This window comes from Schistocerca nitens, chromosome 8, assembly GCF_023898315.1.
Source record: "Schistocerca nitens isolate TAMUIC-IGC-003100 chromosome 8, iqSchNite1.1, whole genome shotgun sequence".
Taxonomy (NCBI): domain Eukaryota; kingdom Metazoa; phylum Arthropoda; class Insecta; order Orthoptera; family Acrididae; genus Schistocerca; species Schistocerca nitens.
Window position 1 is genome coordinate 591,089,862 of NC_064621.1, and position 21,764 is coordinate 591,111,625.

Sequence of the window (21,764 nt, forward strand, 5' to 3'; positions counted from 1 at the left end):
CGACACAAGGTTCAAACCCAAGCTTCAGAGTGCACTACACTTGCTGGCAGTCAAATGGTTCAAATGGCTCTGAGCACTATGGGACTTATCATCTGAGGTCATCAGTCCCCTAGAACTCAGAACTACTTAAACCTAACTAACCTAAGGACATCACACACATCCATGCCCGAGACAGGATTCGAACCTGAGACCGTAGCAGTCGAGCGGTTCCGGACTGGAGCGCGTATAACCGCTTGGCCACCGCGGCCGGCTGTTAGCAGTCAACATGGGTCTGGCCAATGTGTGCAGGGATTTACATGTAAGGCTGTTTTACCCAATAGTGCTGCTGCTATTCGTGAGTGCCAGCGCTATAAAGGAATACGGTGAGGACCTCTTTCTGAACTGGGACTGAAGAACATGATTCGGTAGTTCGAATTAACTGACCGCTTTGGAACTGTTCCTGAGAAAGACTGATTGTCAATTGCGCCACAAATTTTTGAAGAGATTACTGTTGGCGTCGGTAAGAATGCTTGGCACAATGGGCTATAGTGGTCCATCGTTCGAAAAGTACTGCGAACAGTTGTGAAACGGTACCCGAACAAACTTCCAGCCTGTCGTGCATGCAGGTCGTCGTCACACTGAGCAACGATTGTTAACCTGCAACGTAATACGATATGCAGTTAACAAATTTTACCCTCTCATGTGGAAATTAAAATGAGGTTCTTTCTACTGTTTATTCGTTATTTCTCTTCTGCATGCACTTCCAAAAGTTTCCACGATACTTCGTTGTCTTATGCCACTCGTTTTCTACACCAGGTCGTCTCAAGTAGCTTCTACATTCACTACACAGCAACTTCTTCCACATATCATGTCAACTGGATGCTGAAATACCTTCTCTTTCAAAAAATCCTTGCAGAATATTAATCATCTCCTAAGAGAAAGCACAAGTATGATAAGGCTGATGGAGGGGATATCTTGTTCGGTACCTACTTCCTAAGGTGATCATAGTTTTCAGACTGATATGAATAATGACCAATGATTGTCAAACATGGAAATGTACAGCGAAAAGCACTTTATACGTCGCTTCCCAAGTGCAAAATTGACACTGCCGTACTAAAAGGTTGTCTAAGCTATAAATAAATATTTTGTGCAGGTTTAAACCATTTTCTTTAAAAGGTATGAAAAAATATAATTACAGTGCAAATATAATCTCAAAGCATTTAATACATTGAGGTCATATTTTTTTTCCTATGTTTCTGCCATGGTCTGTATAGAACATAGTAAAATTTTGTTAATATTACAACTTTCAAATCTCGCCGAGTTTCATCTAAAAACTGGAGAATATAATCTAGTTTCCGTTTGTCTTCAACAAGGCACGGGAAGGGCAAGACTGCTTCATTAAACGAAGCAGACGATCTGCGAGCTGGTGTGAATGGAATGCCTACAAACTACTTATCGCATGAACATATGCAGAACACCACCTATATAGTCCCAAAGAACTGCCCTCAACGCCCGTGAACAAAGAGATACACGTTCCAACAACCAAATACAAAAGCATTCCCACTGTTTTGGTTGTAAATAATATGTAACACAAACGTCTTCCATAAGCATCATTTTCCGTTCTCTTTTTTCTACATAATTGTGCCGAATATATTCTCTCGCACTAGACATTATCAAACTACAGCTGCCGTTTACCTATAATTTCTACTTTCTTTATATCCTGTTTAAACGAATTTGACAATAAACGTGATAGCCAAACATAGTATCGAATGAAGAGGAACGTGCGTATCATCATCTGGTTAATTTTTACGTTATTTATGAAATTTGTATTCGGCTGACAGTACCATGCAAGGAAAAAGAAAGGATTCCTTTACAGAGACTATAATCAACATGAGTAACTAAACAGCCGTACGTTGGAACAACCACATCTTGGACAGGCCTAACAAACATTTGGTTTCTGAAGAAGCACAGCACCATAATTCGTAGGTGCAAGGGAAACTGCCAGGGTATCTGACTGAGCTAGCCTTGAAACACTATTCAGTGTGGCCTTGCTACGTTGATATTGCGATTGGCTGATTGTAAGAGGAAACTAAAGCCGTATATGTTACCGGGACACGCTGTTCTAATAAATATTCTCTTCGGTAAAATATTGTGGAGGTAAAATAGTCTCGTGTTCGTACCTACCGGCGGAGTCAGCTCAAGAATGCACTGTTAAAATGAAACACAATTCTGGCGTGCAGTATTAAATACCATGAAAGCTTAGATAGGTAAGAGAACTTGAAATGGGAAATGGGTATGTTGAGGCTAGATAAACTTGCTTTCAGCGAAGTCAGGTGGCACACAGAACAGGAATTCTAGGCAAGTGTGCACTGGGTTATCAACCCAGCATCAAATAAGATTAGTTATGCGAATGAATAAGAAGATAGCAATGCAAGTGAGCTGGTATGAATGTACTGGAATCGCGTTAACAGAGCTAAGATACAAATAAAAAGTCTTGTCCATTTGGTTCTCTACAGCTTGGAGAAATTGCAGATGTGTCATGTTAGTAATTATGTGCCTGACATAAGTTGCCTTTCAATGACAGTCTATTTTATTGCGCTAGTTTTGGGCTTTCGCCTGTCATAGGCAGTATCTGTGTTACAGAAGTCTAATATTTCATATAATACGTTATTCAAGCGTATAGTGTGTTATGAGTATGTCATTTCCTATATAATCGTAATGTGACTTCTTTATAGGTACTGCCCTTCATCTTCTTCCAAAAACGATCATTCGTAATAATTAACAGTAAATGTAGTGTGTCTTTGCATGTAGCCAAATCTTCGCAAACCAATTTTGCAGCCCCATGGGGCTTATATGGTGAAACACTCCTTCCTCCACCCATGAGCAAGGTTTTATCTTGGAAAAGAAGTGGTAAGTTGTAAAGATAGGAGTCCAAAGAGGGCCCTTGTTCGCAAACACATAAGAAGTGTGCGCCACTATAGCTTCACCACACAATCTAGCACGCCATTGGGGGCTATATGGTACAGTAGCCTTCCATCCCCAACACATTAAGAAGGTTAGATTTGAACTTCAGAGATTACGTTCGAAGATATGGATGTCAAAAGAGGTCATCGAAGCAATGGACTCCTTACGGGAAGACGATGAAGCAGCTTCGAACCGAGAGCTGAAGTGGCCGAGACTGGGCAGAATGTTGCTTCTGTAGAGTTAGAGGCTGTTGGAGAATGTTGCTGAATGTTCCAAAATGTTATAGAACCTTCCAGGACATTCTAGAATGTGTTACATCTACGAGGTAATCCGGAATTAATGGGATGTGCATTACTTATACGTTCTGGACATATAAAATAATTCCTTTCGTCTCGAATGAGGAAAGAACATTACAAATAAGTGTGAGACTTTAATTTTACGGTGACGAAGAAAGAAAAATTTTGTAAAAAAAAAATCTACAAATTAGAGAAGCTACACAACTGATTGTGTAACCAGCCAAATTTAACTTACAAACGATTTATGTATCATTATAAATAGCCGAAATAGCTGAAAAATTTCAGAACATTGTTTAAAGTTACTCAATTTATTTGTCTGATAGTGCGATTTTAGCAGTAAGAAAAGAAGTAGTTGATAATAATAATAATAATAACTTAGGAATTGTAAACAACAAACGGTCGTTAGCAATTATCAAATGATATAATTTTAGCAAAAAACAATCTTGCGAAAAGATAAAGGTAAAGCTGCATTATTCAGAGCATTCCGCTCGTACGTACCGACATGCCTTTTCAGTTCGAAAGTTTGGCAATTTCACTGAGATGGTGTGGTATTCATTTAAAAGAATCATGCTTTTCTTACACTCAGTTATTTGTAGCTTGCTCTAGGGGTGGTAAATCCAAAGAATTTATATATTTACCCAACAAATAAGAAATATTCTGAGAGAATATGTTAATTATAAGCGAAATACAATGAAAACAAATACAGTCTTGTTTTTTGACGCCGGTGATGTGCTGTCGCCATGTCAGACTGCCGTCAAATAAGACACCCTGGCTTGCTGTGGGTGTTCGCTCTGTCACTGCAACAATGAGCTGGCTGGTTTTAGCGTTCAGTGAGTATCATTGCCCTGATTTTTGCGGTGTTGATAGATATTCGCTACGGAATCATTTCATGATTCGCTTCGTGAGGTGCGAGCTCCCTGCAGTCTCTGGCGTACTGCATGAATGCTTCAGCTGCTGATACATCAGGCACTGACATCAGATTACAGGAGACAAAAAAAAGGTGTATGTGCTCACTATTTCTGCAGATGAAAAAACTGATAGAATATTGGAGGAATAAAAGAATTTGTTAAGTTGTTAAGAGGGATGAAAATCAAACCGATGTGACGCTTGAACTGTTTAGCTGGAAAAAGAGGGGAAAGAAAAATTGCGGGAGAACAGAAATGTGAAATAGCGAACTGACTGGTAGAATTCTGTGTAGAACACGATTTAATCGTTGCTAACGGTTGACATAGAATCATGAAATAGGACTGAATAATGGCGAAGGCCTAGAGAGAGCAGCAGGTTTCAGTTATGTTATTTTATGATAAGACGGAGATTTTCTAAACAACATTCAATATTAAAACATTTAGAGGGGCAGATATAGACTCTGTCCTTAATTTGTTGGTTAGAAAATACAAGTCTAAATGTAAAAAGACAAGGAGCAGTAGAAATCCTGCACAACCACACGAGATATTGAATCTAACTGGAGAGCAGAAGGAAATATATAAAAGATTTGCGGGAGCAGGACTCGTGCACCGAGGATTCCGTACAAACGTATGTACACTGTGTCCAAAATTAAAGCAACAAACGGAAATTTTGCATGGTTGCGTATATTTAGCCCCCAAAGAAATTGTTCAAATGGCTCTGAGCACTATGGGACTTAACATCTATGGTTATCAGTCCCCTAGAACTTAGAACTACTTAAACGTAACTAAGCTAAGGACATCACACAACACCCAGTCATCACGAGGCAGAGAAAATCCCTGACCCCGCCGGGAATCGAACCCGGAAACCCGGGCGTGAGAAGCGAGAACGCTACCGCACGACCACGAGCTGCGTACATTTAGCCCCAAAACAGTATAAACAGGTGATAGTAAAGTACACGCAACGTAAAGAATTCAGAACATAAACAACTGCAACGTGCATAACGATAAATAAAAATGTTCTTCGTTTTTTTTTCAACTTAAAGGATTTGCACATACATTCCGACAACTGAGTACTGTGCTCAGTATGGGGTTTGACCACCTCTGGCACCAATACAGGTCTGTTGTCAATTTTACATTGATGCAATAACGCCCATTCGTCTTACAGAGATGTTCGCAACTCTTAAGGCTTAGTTGGTGGTTGCTGACGTGATCCAGTTCGTCTTCGTAGGTCATGACATACATGCTGTATGGGATACAGATCAGAAGCGCAAACAGGCCACGTCATGCGTGCAATGTTTTCTGTTTCCAGTAATACGTCAACTGACTGTGCTCTAGGAGGTCGAGCATTATTGGCCATCAGTATGAAGCCTGGGAACACAATTCCTCCCAACAACGGCACATGAGGTCCAAAGATCTTGTCACGATACCTGATAGTAGTTAAACCTTGCCGATTCACCCGTACAATCTGTTCGTATGGTAACATAATCCCTGCCCCATCGTTATGGATCCTCACCGACATCGGTCTATTTCCACAATGTTTAGGTCCCGAAATCGTATTCCACGTTCATTCCAGAAGTGAATCCGTCGAAAATCACTCTCTAGAGCAATTCGTGACTCATCTGTGAGTAGAACGTTGGACTACTCTTCCACCGTCCTGGTTGCCTGTTGAAGACACAACTCGAGACGTTTCCTTCAATGAAGACGCTTCAGAGGTAAACATATAGCAAGTCCCTGACAACAAACGCCACTCTTCAAAAATGGTTCGAATGGCTCTGAGCACTATGGGACTTAACATCTGTGGTCATCAGTCCCCTAGAACTTAGAGCTATTTAAACCTAACTAACCTAAGGACATCACACACATCCGTGCCCGAAGCAGGATTCGAACCTGCGACCGTAGCAGTCGCGCAGCTCCAGACTGAGCGCCTAGAACCGCGAGAACACCGCGGCCGGCAAAGGCCACTCTGATAAGGCATTCTGTATACCGTTTGCCTCGATACAACACGTCCAGTGATGCTACGAGGTCAGATGCCGGTTGCCGTGCAGTACTAAGAAGGTACATTTGTACCCTTACAGAAAAATAACGGCCTTTCTTTCTGATGTCATTGGCGGTCGGTCCTACCCTGGTTTTTGGGATCAATTTCGGTCTCTATAAGCCGTCGCCACGTCCGGGAAACAACAGAACGATTCGCCCTAAGCCATCGGACCACATAAGTTTGCGACTGTCCTGCTTCCATGCTTCCTATGACCCTGCTTTGCAGAGAATCCGGCAGGCGTCTTCTCTGTGCAACACTGCACCGTCTGTGACCGTGTACACAGCGATTGTGGTTCTGGGACTACCCGGCAAATAGTATCCCGTTTGATAGGTGCTCTGACGTCGCTGGCGTTTTTGTCTGTTGACCGGAATGTCGTCTTCCGTACAGTACACGATCCTACTGCAATCTGTTGACAGTTTGTATGATTATATCTTGAATTGGACACAGGAAGAGGGAATAGCGGTTTGTTGCTTTAATTTTGGACACCAGCTCATCAATCCCGGGAAACTTGAATTAAGACGATTTTTTCCTCTTATCAAGATCCATACTGACAAGACATAAAATCATCGATATACATTGCTGGATCTTTTTATTGGATTGACGTCGAAGCTTAAATTTTTTGCACTTCAAAAGGACCTAGCCTTTAGTATGTGACATAGATTTCATCACGAAACGTGTACCCGTTCCTCGGAAAAAAGGATCATTAGTAGGACAGACAGACAGTCGGAAAACGTGCCGAATAATTTTTTTCGTATAATATAATTACAAATTAACAATTTTAGGATTTTTTTTACTTGTACTGGAAATTCTTGCCTCTTGTCATATTTCATCATTCTAGCTCAACAGAAAGCACGCTGTAGATTTTGATGAGTGAGTTTTCGAGAATCAAAATACGTGACGTATATGACTGTATCTGTTGGCTGCATTTACTTCGAATCTTAATGTTTTTACACTGCTAAGGGACCACAGACAGTAGAATATGACATAAATTTCAATTTGGATCGTCTACTTTTTCCTCAATAAAAGTGTCTTAACAGATGGACAGAAACACAGTTTCATAACGTGCTTTGTGTGGTATAATTACTAATTAACAATGTTAGGACATTTTCCTTTGCTTATGTTTAAAGCCTTGGTTCTTGCGAAATTTCATGGTTATAGCTCAAGGGGAAGTAGCCTACAGATTTTGATAAGTAAGTTTTTCACTATCAAATATATGACATAAATGACTGTATCTTTTGTTTGGAGGGACGTAGAAACTTAGATCTTTTACATCGCCAAGGAACCATCGACATTAGCATGTGACATAAATTTCAACTTGAAAGATCTGCCCGTTCATGAGGAAAAAGGGTCTTAACAGTCGGGCTGAGTGACAGGCAGACGGAGGCACGAAAAACAAAGTGATTCAATAAGGTTCCTAATGGAGAACTGTAGGTTAAGTACCTGTCAATCAAAGGATAACATTAGGTTAAGTACCTGTCAATCAAAGCTGAACAATGGTTTGCCGCTGAGTTTATACCTGCTCCTGATGTTGGCAACCCACGCTAACAAAATGCGCTGGCGTCCTTGTTACCCTACAACTTCTGTGTTGACTCTGTGTCAATAAGCCGATCTCGTCAAGGAATTCGTAATGTACGAACAGAACGTAAATTCTAAAATCTTGACTTGGACCTGTAATTTACTACTATAAATTTATATTTCATTGTTAAATTAATTAATGTGATTGAAACATTACCATCTCACAGCCTTCCTGCAATCATACGGTCTCAAATAATTGAAATGGGTGGCAGTATTGAGAAAGAGGGGATAGCTAAGAGGTTTAATGAATGTACAGAACTACAAAAAGGGAATTAACTTAAAGTAGACATTAAAGGGGAAAAACTTGAAATATATAAAAATGAAAGAGGAAATACGAAAATGGATAAGAATTAAACACAGCACTGAAAGACGTAATTCAATAGAAGGACCTGGAAAATAAGACTACGATGTAATAATTTCATTTCCAAAGAAGGCACATGTTGACAGATGTGAATGTTACGGAACCATTAAATTAACGAGTCACGGTTGCAAAGTACAGACGCGACATATTTACAGAGAAATGGGAAGACCGACAGGAGGCAACCTCGGCGAAGATTAATTTGGGTTCCAGAGAAGTGAAGTAACGTGCGATACTGTATTGACTCTACTGCTTAAATGACAGACCGAAGAAAGGCAAACGTATGTCTATAGTTTTTAGATGAAATGAAAGGTATGTACAATGTTGACTCGATCTTTGAAATTCTGAAGGTAACAAGGATAAAATATAACGAACTGATTGTTATCCATAACTTGTACATAAACCGGACGGTTTTTATAAATGTCGAAGGATATGAAACGGAAGTGGTGGTTGAGTCGGCAGTGAGGTAGGATTGTAGGCTATCTTCAGTCTTATTCAACCTGCGTATCGAGCCACAACAGAAGGAAAGCAAGGAGAAATTTGGAAAGGGATTTAAAAGTTAGGGTGAGGAAACACAAAAATTGAGGTTTTCGATGCCATTGTAACTGTGATGGAGACCATAAAGGACTTGGGTTATCAGTGCAATGAAATGAACTATATGTTGAATAGCGCTTGTAAGATGAATACCAACAAAATTAAAACTAAAATAATGGAACCAGATTGAATTAAAACTGGCGACTCTAGGGAATTAAATCTGGAAACAGACAGTAAAAACGCCGGCCGCGGTGGCCGAGCGGTTGTAGGCGCTTCAGTCTGGAACCACGTTGCTGTTGCGGTCTCAGGTTCGAATCCTGTCTCGGGCAAGGATGTGTGTGATGTCCATAGGTTAGTTAGGTTTAAGTAGTTCTAAGTGTAGGGCACTGATGACATCAGATGTTAAGTCCCATAGAGCCTAGAGCCATTTTTTGAGACAGTAAAAGTAGACTCAGAATCTAAAACTAATACATATTAATTACATGAGTCTTTGCAGTAAGGTCCTAGAGCTCATCTTTATCGTAGAAAGCAATGACCTCGACGTCGAAGCAGGCACTGCAAGTCGGTTGAAACTCGAATCAGAGACAAGGTAAATTTCCGACAATGCGTGGAACGTTGTCAGAAAAAGTGTATATCGATGTCCAAAATTAATACGATTGCGAAGTAATATGGACAACAGTAACCGGGATCGGTGGATGTAGATTAGTATTATATTGTTTCTACCGACCTCCAGATTGAGAGACATCGGTCAGAGAGTCATTGAAAGACAGCTCAAACTTTACAGCACGGAAATACTCCGTGCAAAGGAAAGAAATATTTTATGACTTGAACCAGCCCAGTATAGACTGCAAAACTGCGCATAACTTGTCAGTGGCAAGGACAAAGCTCTTACGAGTAATACTGTAAATGTCCGATGAAAATTGCTTCGAACGACCGGTCCGATAACCGAAGCGTAAGAGAAATATTCAAAACTTCAGAGTTCCTGTTCCTAACAGACTCGGTCTTTTCGAGTGCGTCACCAATGAGAGACAGATCAGCGAGCATGATGAAAAATCTGGAGCAGTGGTCACCAAAGGCAAAAGCTATGATCGCTGTCACATTATTTAAAGGATGAAGAGAAGGCATTTAGTTCATATTTGCAAATGCAGAATAAATGGTGAAACACATTGTCAACCGCTGTTTGGGGTAAGTAAGTTCCGTGTGAAGTAAATAATGACGGCAAAGACCCACCCTGAATTAATGGTGTCATTCTTATAACGTTGCGAAAACCAAGACTGCTACATCCTCTCCAATAAAGAGATTGCAGAAATATTAAGAAGGAAATGTGGAACAATAAGAAGGGACTACAATATTTTTACCGTCAAATCATGGCGAATGATTATCAGCAAATCCTAGGATGCTCTGGTCGTGAACGAAACCGAATCTTCCATTCAGTCTCTCGTGTATCCGTTCCTAGACGGAAGATAGCAGATAGAAAGCATACACGCTAAATTTCGCACTGAAACATGTTTTTACGAGAAACGCTACTACTGTGCCAGGTTTTCAACGCCGCACGGATGGATGAGCTATATCAACATTGGTGCCTCCGGTATTGAAAGCCCAAACTACTAAATCTGAACAAGTCACACTTTTTCTACAAATGGGCTAAGAGATGAGAAGTACGGAATCATGGACCAATAACGCTGACACATCAAACACTATAACTTTCCTGAAGGAAAACAAAATTTTCTAAAATAATCAGTAGCACTTCAGAACAAATCGGCTTCCCTTATTCATACACATCTTGCAAACAATGTGTTCCTAAATGTAAGATTGCGATAATTTGAACAAAATGTTCTCGGACCTGCAGCGGTGTCTAGCGTTTAAAATGCCACGAACTTTTGATCTTGTACTCACAGACCATAGTCAAGTGGAATGACTGCTGATGGGCTGCTGGTACGTTCTTATATACTGTAGATGCATTCTGTGACGTCATTGGGGCTCACAGCTTCGCGATATATGGACATACGCTGACTCAGCGTTCGCTGCGTCCGCTTCAAACGCAGGATCGCTGTATCCGACCCCACGCTGAGCTGGAAGCCGCTGACTTCATTAAGAGTGTTATCAGTGATATTTATTTCCATAGCTTCTTTAATTATACAGTCCCAGAACCCATCTGCGCGAGCCATGACAAAAGTTTCGTCAAATTTGACCCGGTCACAATTTTTGAGCTCAGATGGCAACCCAGTTCTAAGCAAAGAAGGGAAGGCAGAGAGGTGGAAGGAGTCTATAGAGGGTTTATACAAGGGCGATGTACTTGAGGACAATATTATGGAAATGGAAGAGGATGTAGATGAAGACGAAATGGGAGATAAGATACTGCGTGAAGAGTTTGACAGAGCACTGAAAGACCTGAGTCGAAACAAGGCCCCGGGAGTAGACAACATTCCATTAGAACTACTGATGGCCTTGGGAGAGCCAGTCATGACAAAACTCTACCATCTGGTGAGCAAGATGTATGAGACAGGCGAAATACCCTCCGACTTCAAGAAGAATATAATAATTCCAATCCCAAAGAAAGCAGGTGTTGACAGATGTGAAAACTACCAAACTATCAGTTTAATAAGTCATGGCTGCAAAATACTAACGCGAATTCTTTACAGACGAATGGAAAAACTGGTAGAAGCCGACCTCGGGGAAGATCAGTTTGGATTCCGTAGAAATGTTGGAACACGTGAGGCAATACTAACCTTAAGACTTATCTTAGAAGAAAGATTGAGAAAAGGCAAACCTACGTTTCTAGCATTTGTAGACTTAGAGAAAGCTTTTGACAATGTTAACTGGAATACTCTCTTTCAAATTCTGAAGGTGGCATGGGTAAAATACAGGGAGCGAAAGGCTATTTACAATTTGTACAGAAACCAGGTGGCAGTTATAAGAGTCGAGGGACATGAAAGGGAAGCAGTGGTTGGGAAGGGAGTAAAACATGGTTGTAGCCTCTCCCCGATGTTATTCAATCTGTATAGTGAGCAAGCAGTAAAGGAAACAAAAGAAAAATTTGGAGTAGGTATTAAAATTCATGGAGAGGAAGTAAAAACTTTGAGGTTCGCCGATGACATTGTAATTCTGTCAGAGACAGCGAAGGACTTGGAAGAGCAGTTGAACGGAATGGACAGTGTCTTGAAAGGAGGATATAAGATGAACATCAACAAAAGCAAAACGAGGATAATGGAATGTAGTCAAATTAAATCGGGTGATGCTGAGGGAATTAAATTAGGAAATGAGACACTTAAAGTAGTAAAGCAATTTTGCTATTTAGGGTGTAAAATAACTGATGATGGTCGAAGTAGAGAGGATATAAAATGTAGACTGGCAATGGCAAGGAAATCGTTTCTGAAGAAGAGAAATTTGTTAACGTCGAGTATAGATTTAAGTGTCAGGAAGTCGTTTCTGAAAGTATTTGTATGGAGTGTAGCCATGTATGGAAGTGAAACATGGACGATAACTAGTTTAGACAAGAAGAGAATAGAAGCTTTCGAAATGTGGTGCTACAGAAGAATGCTGAAGATAAGGTGGGTAGATCACGTAACTAATGAGGAGGTATTGAATAGGATTGGGGAGAAGAGAAGTTTGTGGCACAACTTGACTAGAAGAAGGGATCTGTTGGTAGGACATGTTTTGAGGCATCAAGGGATCACAAATTTAGCATTGGAGGGCAGCGTGGAGGGTAAAAATCGTAGAGGGAGGCCAAGAGATGTATACACTAAGCAGATTCAGAAGGATGTAGGTTGCAGTAGGTACTGGGAGATGAAGAAGCTTGCACAGGATAGAGTAGCATGGAGAGCTGCATCAAACCAGTCTCAGGACTGAAGACCACAACAACAAAAACACCATTTTTGAGAGAACGCTTGAGTTAAAGCGAAGTTTTAGAGGCAGGGAAGACGTTGAAACCTCTCGTGCTTCTTTCTGCGTACTTCTATAATGCGCACGGTTTGTCCGACGCATGTTTGGCCACACCCGCGGAGTTCCTTGTAGACCGTAGGCAATCTGAGACCTGCCGTGCCTTCAACCGGTACCTGCAATGGCTGGATTTTTGTCGGAGATCTGAAGATAAATTTGGTTTTTGCCTTTTTAATCGCCGATAAGCTTGCGCGACACTAAATAAATGATGCGATCTCAATCAAGGATCACAATAAGACCTACTACGAGGACCAATGAAAGAAACTTGTTTTACGGCCGTTCTGTAGCTCCCTGAAGAGCAGGAGAGAGGAGAAGAGATTATTCAGCTACCAAACTTTAAAGTTCATAAACAACTCTGCCTTCCGGTAATAGACGGACGTTCGAATTGACAATTATGTGTATTATTTAAATCTGCCTTGTTTAATCATTCCGTATAGCTTGTGAACGTAATTAAATTCTCTCATCGATAATATTCTATCAGTTAATGACTAATTTCGCCTTCAAACTAACATAAAAAATTCGATTCTCTTGTGACTGATTACATGCACCCTGTCTGTTTAAATGAAAACGAGAGCATTTCATTCCCAGAATACATGCCAGCTTCAGTAATCAAGTTTGATTGTCACTGATGCTCATCAATTTATCTTTTAAATTGAGCAGCTGAAGTAATTCTTTGACAAAAATCTCCGAAACTGGTTGTTGCTTCAAATTTTTGGGTAAAGTATGAGCATTTATGGGAAATTTCATCACTGGTGAGGGTATTCACGATTACGAAATGTTAACAAATCTGATAACATTTTTTCGATTGTTTTCGTTGGAAGATTGAGGGTCTGTTAGGCGAGGATCAGTTTGACTTTAGGAAGGGTAAAGACATCAGAGAAGCAGTTCTGGCGTTATGCTTGATAATGGAAGCACGCCTCAAGAAAAATCAAGTTATGTTTTTACGTAGGCTGGCACTTAAATAGTGGCAACCACCTGCTGTGTAGACACTGTGCAATGGAACCTACAATTATCGCTGATACCACACGTTGTTGACATACCTACCTTACTTCCGAGCAAATGGACTCGCCCGTCCCACTTCACCGGCTTGCGGACAACCGAGGGAAACACAGTCACTTGTGAGCGAGCGGTGTAACCTAATGTTGTTACATAGTTTCGAAACATGAACAACGGAATAGGATCACGATTGAATGTGCCAGAGGTCGTACAGCACGACAGTATCATCAAGGTCTCAAGAGGCGTGCGACCAGCTTTGCGAAAGAAGCGGCGACATTTTCTGCGCAACGCACCCATCATTTTGTACGACAATGCGCGGGCGCATACAGCGCAAGCTGTGGCTGCTCTGTTCGGTCGATGGGACTGGGAAGTACTGTAACATCCACCACACTCCCCAGACTTAAGTCCTTGTGACTTTGATTTGATTCCGAAGATGAAGGAAACACTTCGTGGCATTCGTTCCAGAACTGTTCCAGAGATACGACAGGTAGTAGACCACTCCATTCGCAACATCAACAGAACAGGCTCTGCCAACAGTATACTACGCCTTCCACATCGCTGGCAACGGGTTATAGACAAAGCTGGTGACTACTTTGAAGGAGAGCAACAGGTGCAAACATGTAACCCTTTTGTATCGGTTGTGAATAAATCGTTTCCACTATGTAAGTTCCAACCCTCGTAGATTTGTTGACATGGGAAAAGCGTTCGACACTGTAAAATGGAACAACAAGTTGGAAATCTTAATAATACTTTTAGCTGTAGGGAAAGACGAGTAATACACGATGTGTAAAACAACCAAGAGTGGAAAGATAAAAGTGTAAGACCATGAACGAAGTGCTAGGGTTAGAAGGAGTGTGAAACTTGTCCGAAGCAATTGCGGAACTCAAAGGAATATTCAGAAGTGGGATTAAAATTGAGGTTGAAATGATCCCAATGACGATTCACTGATAATATTGCTATTCTCAACAGTAGTAAGGCAGAATCTCATGAGCACACACTAGGGAATGAGAGTTAACCGAAGAATGATTAAAGTTATGAGTACCAACAGAAATGAAATTAGCAGTAAACCTAACATCAAAAAGGGGACTACGAAGGGGGTATAATGAATAAATTCTGCTGCCTTTGAAGCATAATAACACATGGCGAACGACGCAGTGAGGTTGTAACAAGCAGATGGGTGCAGGCAAAAATGACATGATTAGCCAAAATAAGACTATTGGTATAAAATACCGGCCTTAATTTAAAGAATAAATTTCTGAGAATGTGCGTCTCGAGCACAACATTGTGTGGAACTGAATCATGGATTGTGTGCAGGCCGGAAAAGAAGAGAATCGAAGCGTTGGAGATATTGTGCTGTAGAAGGAAGTTCTGTGCAGTATTGGTGAGGATAGGAGCATTTCGAAAACATGGACAAGAAGAAGTTACATTTTTAAGACACCAAGGAGAATCTTCCACGCTACTAGAGGGATCTGTACGACAACACAGAGATTAAAATATATACAAAAACGATTTGGGACTGTGTGGGCTTGTGTTTCTCTGGGAATTCGTAGCGGGCTGCATCAAACCAGTCACAAGTCTGACGATCCCCAAGTAATATACCCTCCCATCCCGCAAACGACTCTATATGTCATAATGTAGCATCATATACGCCCCTCGCGCGGGACTATGTGTTTGCAGTACGTATTAGTGACTTACCTCTCCGGGGAAGTGGTATCCGTGAATGCTATGCTCGGAGCCGTGGCTGTTGTCCATGCCGTAGTGGAAGTACATCTCCTCCAGCTGGTAGCGGTAGGCCAGCGGGCCGCCCGATATGTTCACGTGGTGCTTGGCGTCCTTGTCCACGCGAAACACCATCGTCTGGCCGGTGTTCAGCAGCGTGCCGCTCACCTGCCGACGAAAAACTTAGGAGCATCTTGCAACCAAGCAACCGGTATCAAGGATTCTGAAGAAAACTTTTTAGTATTGCAACTAACACAACTATTCCTGTTTCCTTCTGGCAGTACTTTTATTTTTCAAAGCATTTCGTCGTCAGTGTCACGGGAGACAGATACCATTGGGTTAAGACATCTGTTAAACCTAGTCCTAGTCACTTCATGTAAGAGAGTGTCAACCGAGAACTGGAAAGAGTTACATTTAAGGTTATATCCTGTCGAAATACACTGACAAGGGGAGGCCGCCAATTGTGAAATTCAGATTCAATTCATACTGCGCATAAAGAAAAAAAGCTCATGGCCAGAGGTGTAATGTGGCAAAGCACCAAGATGCACTTCTCAGCCGTTGTCGAGAAAATCGACAGTTAAAATAAACCGTTGCCGTGAAATACTCTCTACGATCATAAATTTCCTACAGTGTGGTGGCGCAGTGGTAAGCGCTCGGGTTCGTAATCTGAAGGTCGCCGGATCGAATCTCGCGCCACGCAATTTTTTTAAGTATTTTTTGTAATTCCCGGCAATCAGTTGCAATAATTATGCATATAATAACTTGTTGAAAGTCGTTTGTCGTGGAAAAACTGGCGACTTCGAACATCATTATGTTTTCCGCAAACAAAGTTGTATTTCACAAATGTTATTAATTGTCTTCATAATGTTAACCACGTATAGTTAACGGAAGACGTAGAAACGATATTCCGAAACGAATACGTATAGCGTAAGTCAAACGTTCGAATTAGAATAGAAACCCCACGAACACAAATTTGCTGTGGCAGGTATGAAATATAAACACCGTTACTCGCTCGTTACACTTGAAGGACAGACGTTGAATGGGCCGAAACGAGCCGCCGCATAACAGCGTAGTTGCCTGCTAACTTCGAAAGAAAGTAGATGCGGTCCCTAGCGCAGCTTGTAACATCGCCGAAAATCAGTGCGGACGTGAGAGCTTTGGTACACCCTGTTAAACAAACGGAAAAATGGAGGCGGTACAATTGGAGAGCGATCCGCCTTCACCAACATGCATAAGCGATTCATTAATATATATATATATATATTACATATACAGGGTGTTTCAAAAATGACCGGTATATTTGAAACGGCAATAAAAACTAAACGAGCAGCGATAGAAATACACCGTTTGTTGCAATATGCTTGGGACAACAGTACATTTTCAGGCAGACAAACTTTCGAAATTACAGTAGTTAAAATTTTCAACAACAGATGGCCCTGCGGTCTGGGAAACTCTATAGTACGATATTTTCCACATATCCACCATGCGTAGCAATAATATGGCGTAGTCTCTGAATGAAATTACCCGAAACCTTTGACAACGTGTCTGGCGGAATGGCTTCACATGCAGATGAGATGTACTGCTTCAGCTGTTCAATTGTTTCTGGATTCTGGCGGTACACCTGGTCTTTCAAGTGTCCCCACAGAAAGAAGTCACAGGGGTTCATGTCTGGCGAATAGGGAGGCCAATCCACGCCGCCTCCTGTATGTTTCGGATAGCCCAAAGCAATCACACGATCATCGAAATATTCATTCAGGAAATTAAAGACGTCGGCCGTGCGATGTGGCCGGGCACCATCTTGCATAAACCACGAGGTGTTCGCAGTGTCGTCTAAGGCAGTTTGTACCGCCACAAATTCACGAAGAATGTCCAGATAGTGTGATGCAGTAATCGTTTCGGATCTGAAAAATGGGCCAATGATTCCTTTGGAAGAAATGGCGGCCCAGACCAGTACTTTTTGGGGATGCAGGGACGATGGGACTACAACATGGGGCTTTTCGGTTCCCCATATGCGCCAGTTCTGTTTATTGACGAAGCCGTCCAGGTAAAAATAAGCTTCGTCAGTAAACCAAATGCTGCCCACATGCATATCGCCGTCATCAATCCTGTGCACTATATCGTTAGCGAAATCTCTCGTGCAGCAATGGTAGCGGCGCTGAGGGGTTGCCACGTTTGAATTTTGTATGGATAGAGGTGTAAACTCTGGCGCATGAGACGATACGTGGACGTTGGCGTCATTTGGACCGCAGCTGCAACACAGCGAACGGAAACCCGAGGCCGCCGTTGGATCACCTGCTGCACTAGCTGCGCGTTGCCCTCTGTGGTTGCCGTACGCGGTCGCCCTACCTTTCCAGCACGTTCATCCGTCACGTTCCCAGTCCGTTGAAATTTTTCAAACAGATCCTTTATTGTATCGCTTTTCGGTCCTTTGGTTACATTAAACCTCCGTTGAAAACTTTGTCTTGTTGCAACAGCACTGTGTTCTAGGCGGTGGAATTCCAACACCAGAAAAATCCTCTGTTCTAAGGAATAAACCATGTTGTCTACAGCACACTTGCACGTTGTGAACAGCACACGCTTACAGCAGAAAGACGACGTACAGAATGGCGCACCCACAGACTGCGTTGTCTTCTATATCTTTCACATCACTTGCAGCGCCATCTGTTGTTGAAAATTGTAACTACTGTAATTTCGAAAGTTTGTCCGCCTGAAAATGTACTGTTGTCCCAAGCATATTGCAACAAACGGTGTATTTCTATCGCTGCTCGTTTAGTTTTTATTGCCGTTTCAAATATACCGGTCATTTTTGAAACACCCTGTATTATATATAAACTATTAATGAATTGTAATTTATATATATATATATATATATATATATATATATATATATATATATATTACAATAAACTAATACTAAAAAAAATGTTGCATGGCGCGAGATTCGATCCGGCGACCTTCGGATTACGAACCCTAGCGCGTACCGCTGCGCCACGACGCTGTATAAAATTAATGATCATAGAGAGTATTTCACGGCAACGGCTGAGAAGTGCATCTTGGTGCTTTGCCACATTACACCTCTGGCCACGAGCTTTTATTATGCGCAGTATGAATCGAATCTGAATTTCACAATTGGCGGCCTCCCCTTGTGAGACAATTATGAAACAGAGGAACACGCTGAACGAACAGGCAGTAGAAACTGGCTTCCAAATTTCTTCAGAGGAAACGAACGTCCGAAAAAACGACTCGTCATTTCTCATTGTAGTACGATGAAAAGGAAAAAAATTGGCAGATTCACACATCTCTGAGAAACATCGCCAATGTAATCTTGCGAAAAGGAAGATGACTGTTGCTTTCCGTACGTCCCATGTCCTTCACAAGACAAATGCAATTTCAAGATAAGTTAAGCCCTGGCACTGTAAAACAGTGATCAAAGCCGAATGCCTTCACATAAGTGAATACGGCAATAAGACAGGAATTACCGGTCTGAGGGAAGCCGAGAAATTTGAAGGCATGATATCCAAAAAATGGGGCAGGGGGGCGGGGGCAAGGTAACAGACGAACAGGAGGTTATACACCGCCAGGAAGGGAAGAACGTACAGAGATTAATGAGTAGCGTATGGAGTCAATAAGGGAACGATCGCTAACGTTGTACGAATATCCGTTCACGATGGATGCAACCCGACCAAGGAGGTTGGTTTTCAGTGTATTGGACAAAAGCCCAAAGTCTCCGACAAATGCTTCAAGGAAGTACCGAAGGACCGCAAAGCCAACGAGCTGAATAGCGAAGATATTGCTAACCCATGAAATATATACCACTTAACAACTACTTGGAGGCTTTTGCGATGAGCAAAAGCAGAATAGCGGTTGGACAGAAGACTGAAACTGGCGACCAGAGAAAGAATAAATCGCTTTTGGTTTAGAGAAAAGCTACGATGATACGTAATTCACGAACAATCTTGCAATTTTCCAATGAATAAATACTGTCATGAAACTAATAGACGGGTTAAAACTCTTCGTATGACTCTGGACTTGTTCAAGGTACCTTTCCTTTTGCAGACCATACCTTCACCAGCAGTGTTAACTGAGACTAAGGTTCGATAGGGTGATACCGCTAAGCTATTGCGTTTACCCTTTCGCACATGGTTTCCAGCAGGGAACGTAATTATTTCATTACAGAATTTCTCCCCAAGGCCAAAGCCATGGGTTTGATTCTTGCCCGCGGCAACTGCAGGATGTTCACTGGGGTAGTTATCAATGACAACATGTAGTCTTGTATGTGTAACTTATTTTTATTAATGATTCTCTTATTTTCTAAATCTCGACACCACACTTCCCATCAGTATTTGCTATAAGGGTACAACGTAACTGTCTCACAAAATCTTAGTTGTTTTAGTTTTATCTGTAATATCGAATGGTTCTGAGGCACGTTACATGATATCAAAATTGTGTGCCAGCTTCTGACAGCACAGTAGCGAAACAGATCGAATTATAACACATGCCATAGCGTTCTACCCTTCTCACCCGTTATGATTGGAATATAAAAAGTCAACTTGATTCTGTGTGCGTTTTAAAACATATTGTTCATTTGAGCAGAACACTGTAATTGGTATTTGATAAGATGCTTGTCAATAATAAGCCACTTTATGTTCAAATATTCATTTTTAGTGAAACTTCCTGGCAGATTAAAACTGTATACCGTACCGAGACTCGAATTCTGGACCTTTGCCTTCCGCGGGCAAGTGTTCTACCATCTGAGCTACCCAAGCACGACTCACACCCCGTCCTCACAGCTTCACTTTTGCCAGTACCTCGTCTCCTACCTTCCAAACTACAGAAGCTCTCCTGCGAACCTTACAGAACTAGCCGTCCTCAAGGAAAGGATATTGCGGAGACAAGGCTTAGCCACAGCCTAGGGCTATCTGGCAGGAAGTTTCATATCAGCGCACACTCTGCTGCAGAGTGAAAATCTCATTCTGGAATCCTTTTTAGTGCTATCATTCTTTTTCCATTCATTCAACGACCAGTTAAGCTTTTCTCTTGTTCAAAACATGACGTTTCGGTATTGAATCAGCCAGAAGCTGGCGGTTGTGGCATCATTTTACCGACGTGTGATAGGCACAGTGTAAACTTACCTTCATTTTACTTTGAATTTCTATCATGATGTCGGGGGAGAACTGTAGTTTTCACAAGGAGTTAGGAAGCACTATTACAAATGTACTACGGTAACCAACTGAATGAGAAACAGCAGTAATGTGAGTTATAAATCTCATGTCAGTTTGCTATGCACTATAGTCGTTCGCTGTGAATGTCGATGAACTCTTGTGACCTCGATTAAGCGGCCATCAGTGTGGCAGAATGAAAAACATTAAAGATAACAGCGAACCTCCCCGACAGGTGACAATTTCCTAGAAAATGGTTTCAACAGTTTTATTACTACTTGATGCCAGATAGACGCTTCTGAAAGCTACCTCTAGAGGCACACCAGGTGTCTTCAAATAAGTCTGTAAATGAGCTGATGAAATCTCGGGAAATCACAGATATACTACGAAACAGAAAAACATTTAGAGATCTACCAGTATCAGCCTACGAAATCAAAAATCATCACATAATCTAATGAAAAGTATTGAAATTGTGTGGCTTATGATTGCATAAATACTGGCTTACCGAGTATCAAAACAGGTTCATGGTTTGGCTCAGGAAATCCCCGCACACAGAACACAGCAAGGTGCTTTTAATGGGAAAAACAGACAGATGTAAAGCTACCTTCTGGACTTCCCTTAGGAAGTGTGATAGGACAATTATTTTTTACAGTATATACAGGGTGTAATAGGTGCAGATATTTTTATATGTGGTTCCTTAATTTGTACATTCATCAATAAATTTGTTGATTATTCTGTGTGTCTAGCAGTCTTCCCAAGAACATGTCACATAATTTGCTACTTGCTGTGTTCTGCATGGTCGCAACTGTACCACGAATTGCACTACGCCTATCGTTATAGGCTAACCACTTTGTGTCCATGTGTCTACACTTTAACACCTGACCTGTTGCACAGGAGAAAATAAGCTTTAATGACTTGTTCTTGCCACAAGTACTTGCAGGTACTAATCAACAAAAAAACATATCAGACAATTAATACCTGTAATTATTAATCTGAAAATGACGTAAGTACTGATGGAATGAAGTTCATCATCCTCAGTCACGAATTGAAATATCTGCAATTATGCACGTTACACGTATATCAATAATTTAGTGGGTAACGTCGGAAGTACCACGACGCTATTTGCAGATGATGCAGGTGGAGTCCTATAATAAAGCACCAACACCAGGCGACTGCGGCTCTTGAGTACTGCACATCAGTTTGCAGCGCCTTTAAGTTTGTATCAACAACAGAGATCGATACGATCCAGTGAACACCGAGGCGTTGGCAAAATCTGAAGCGGAGATCCTTTTATCACGGAGAGTT

The 21,764-nt window shown here is 41.5% G+C and overlaps 1 protein-coding gene across 1 annotated transcript in view; it reads right to left on the minus strand.

The window, feature by feature from the left end:
• The window catches only part of LOC126198789 (carbonic anhydrase-related protein 10-like), a 367,685-nt gene that overhangs the window by 139,372 nt on the left and 206,549 nt on the right, over positions 1–21,764 (minus strand). Inside the window, exon 4 of the mRNA XM_049935358.1 lies at positions 15,277–15,468. Within this exon, the coding sequence (XP_049791315.1) occupies positions 15,277–15,468 (192 nt within the window). The remainder of the gene's footprint in view (positions 1–15,276; positions 15,469–21,764) is intronic.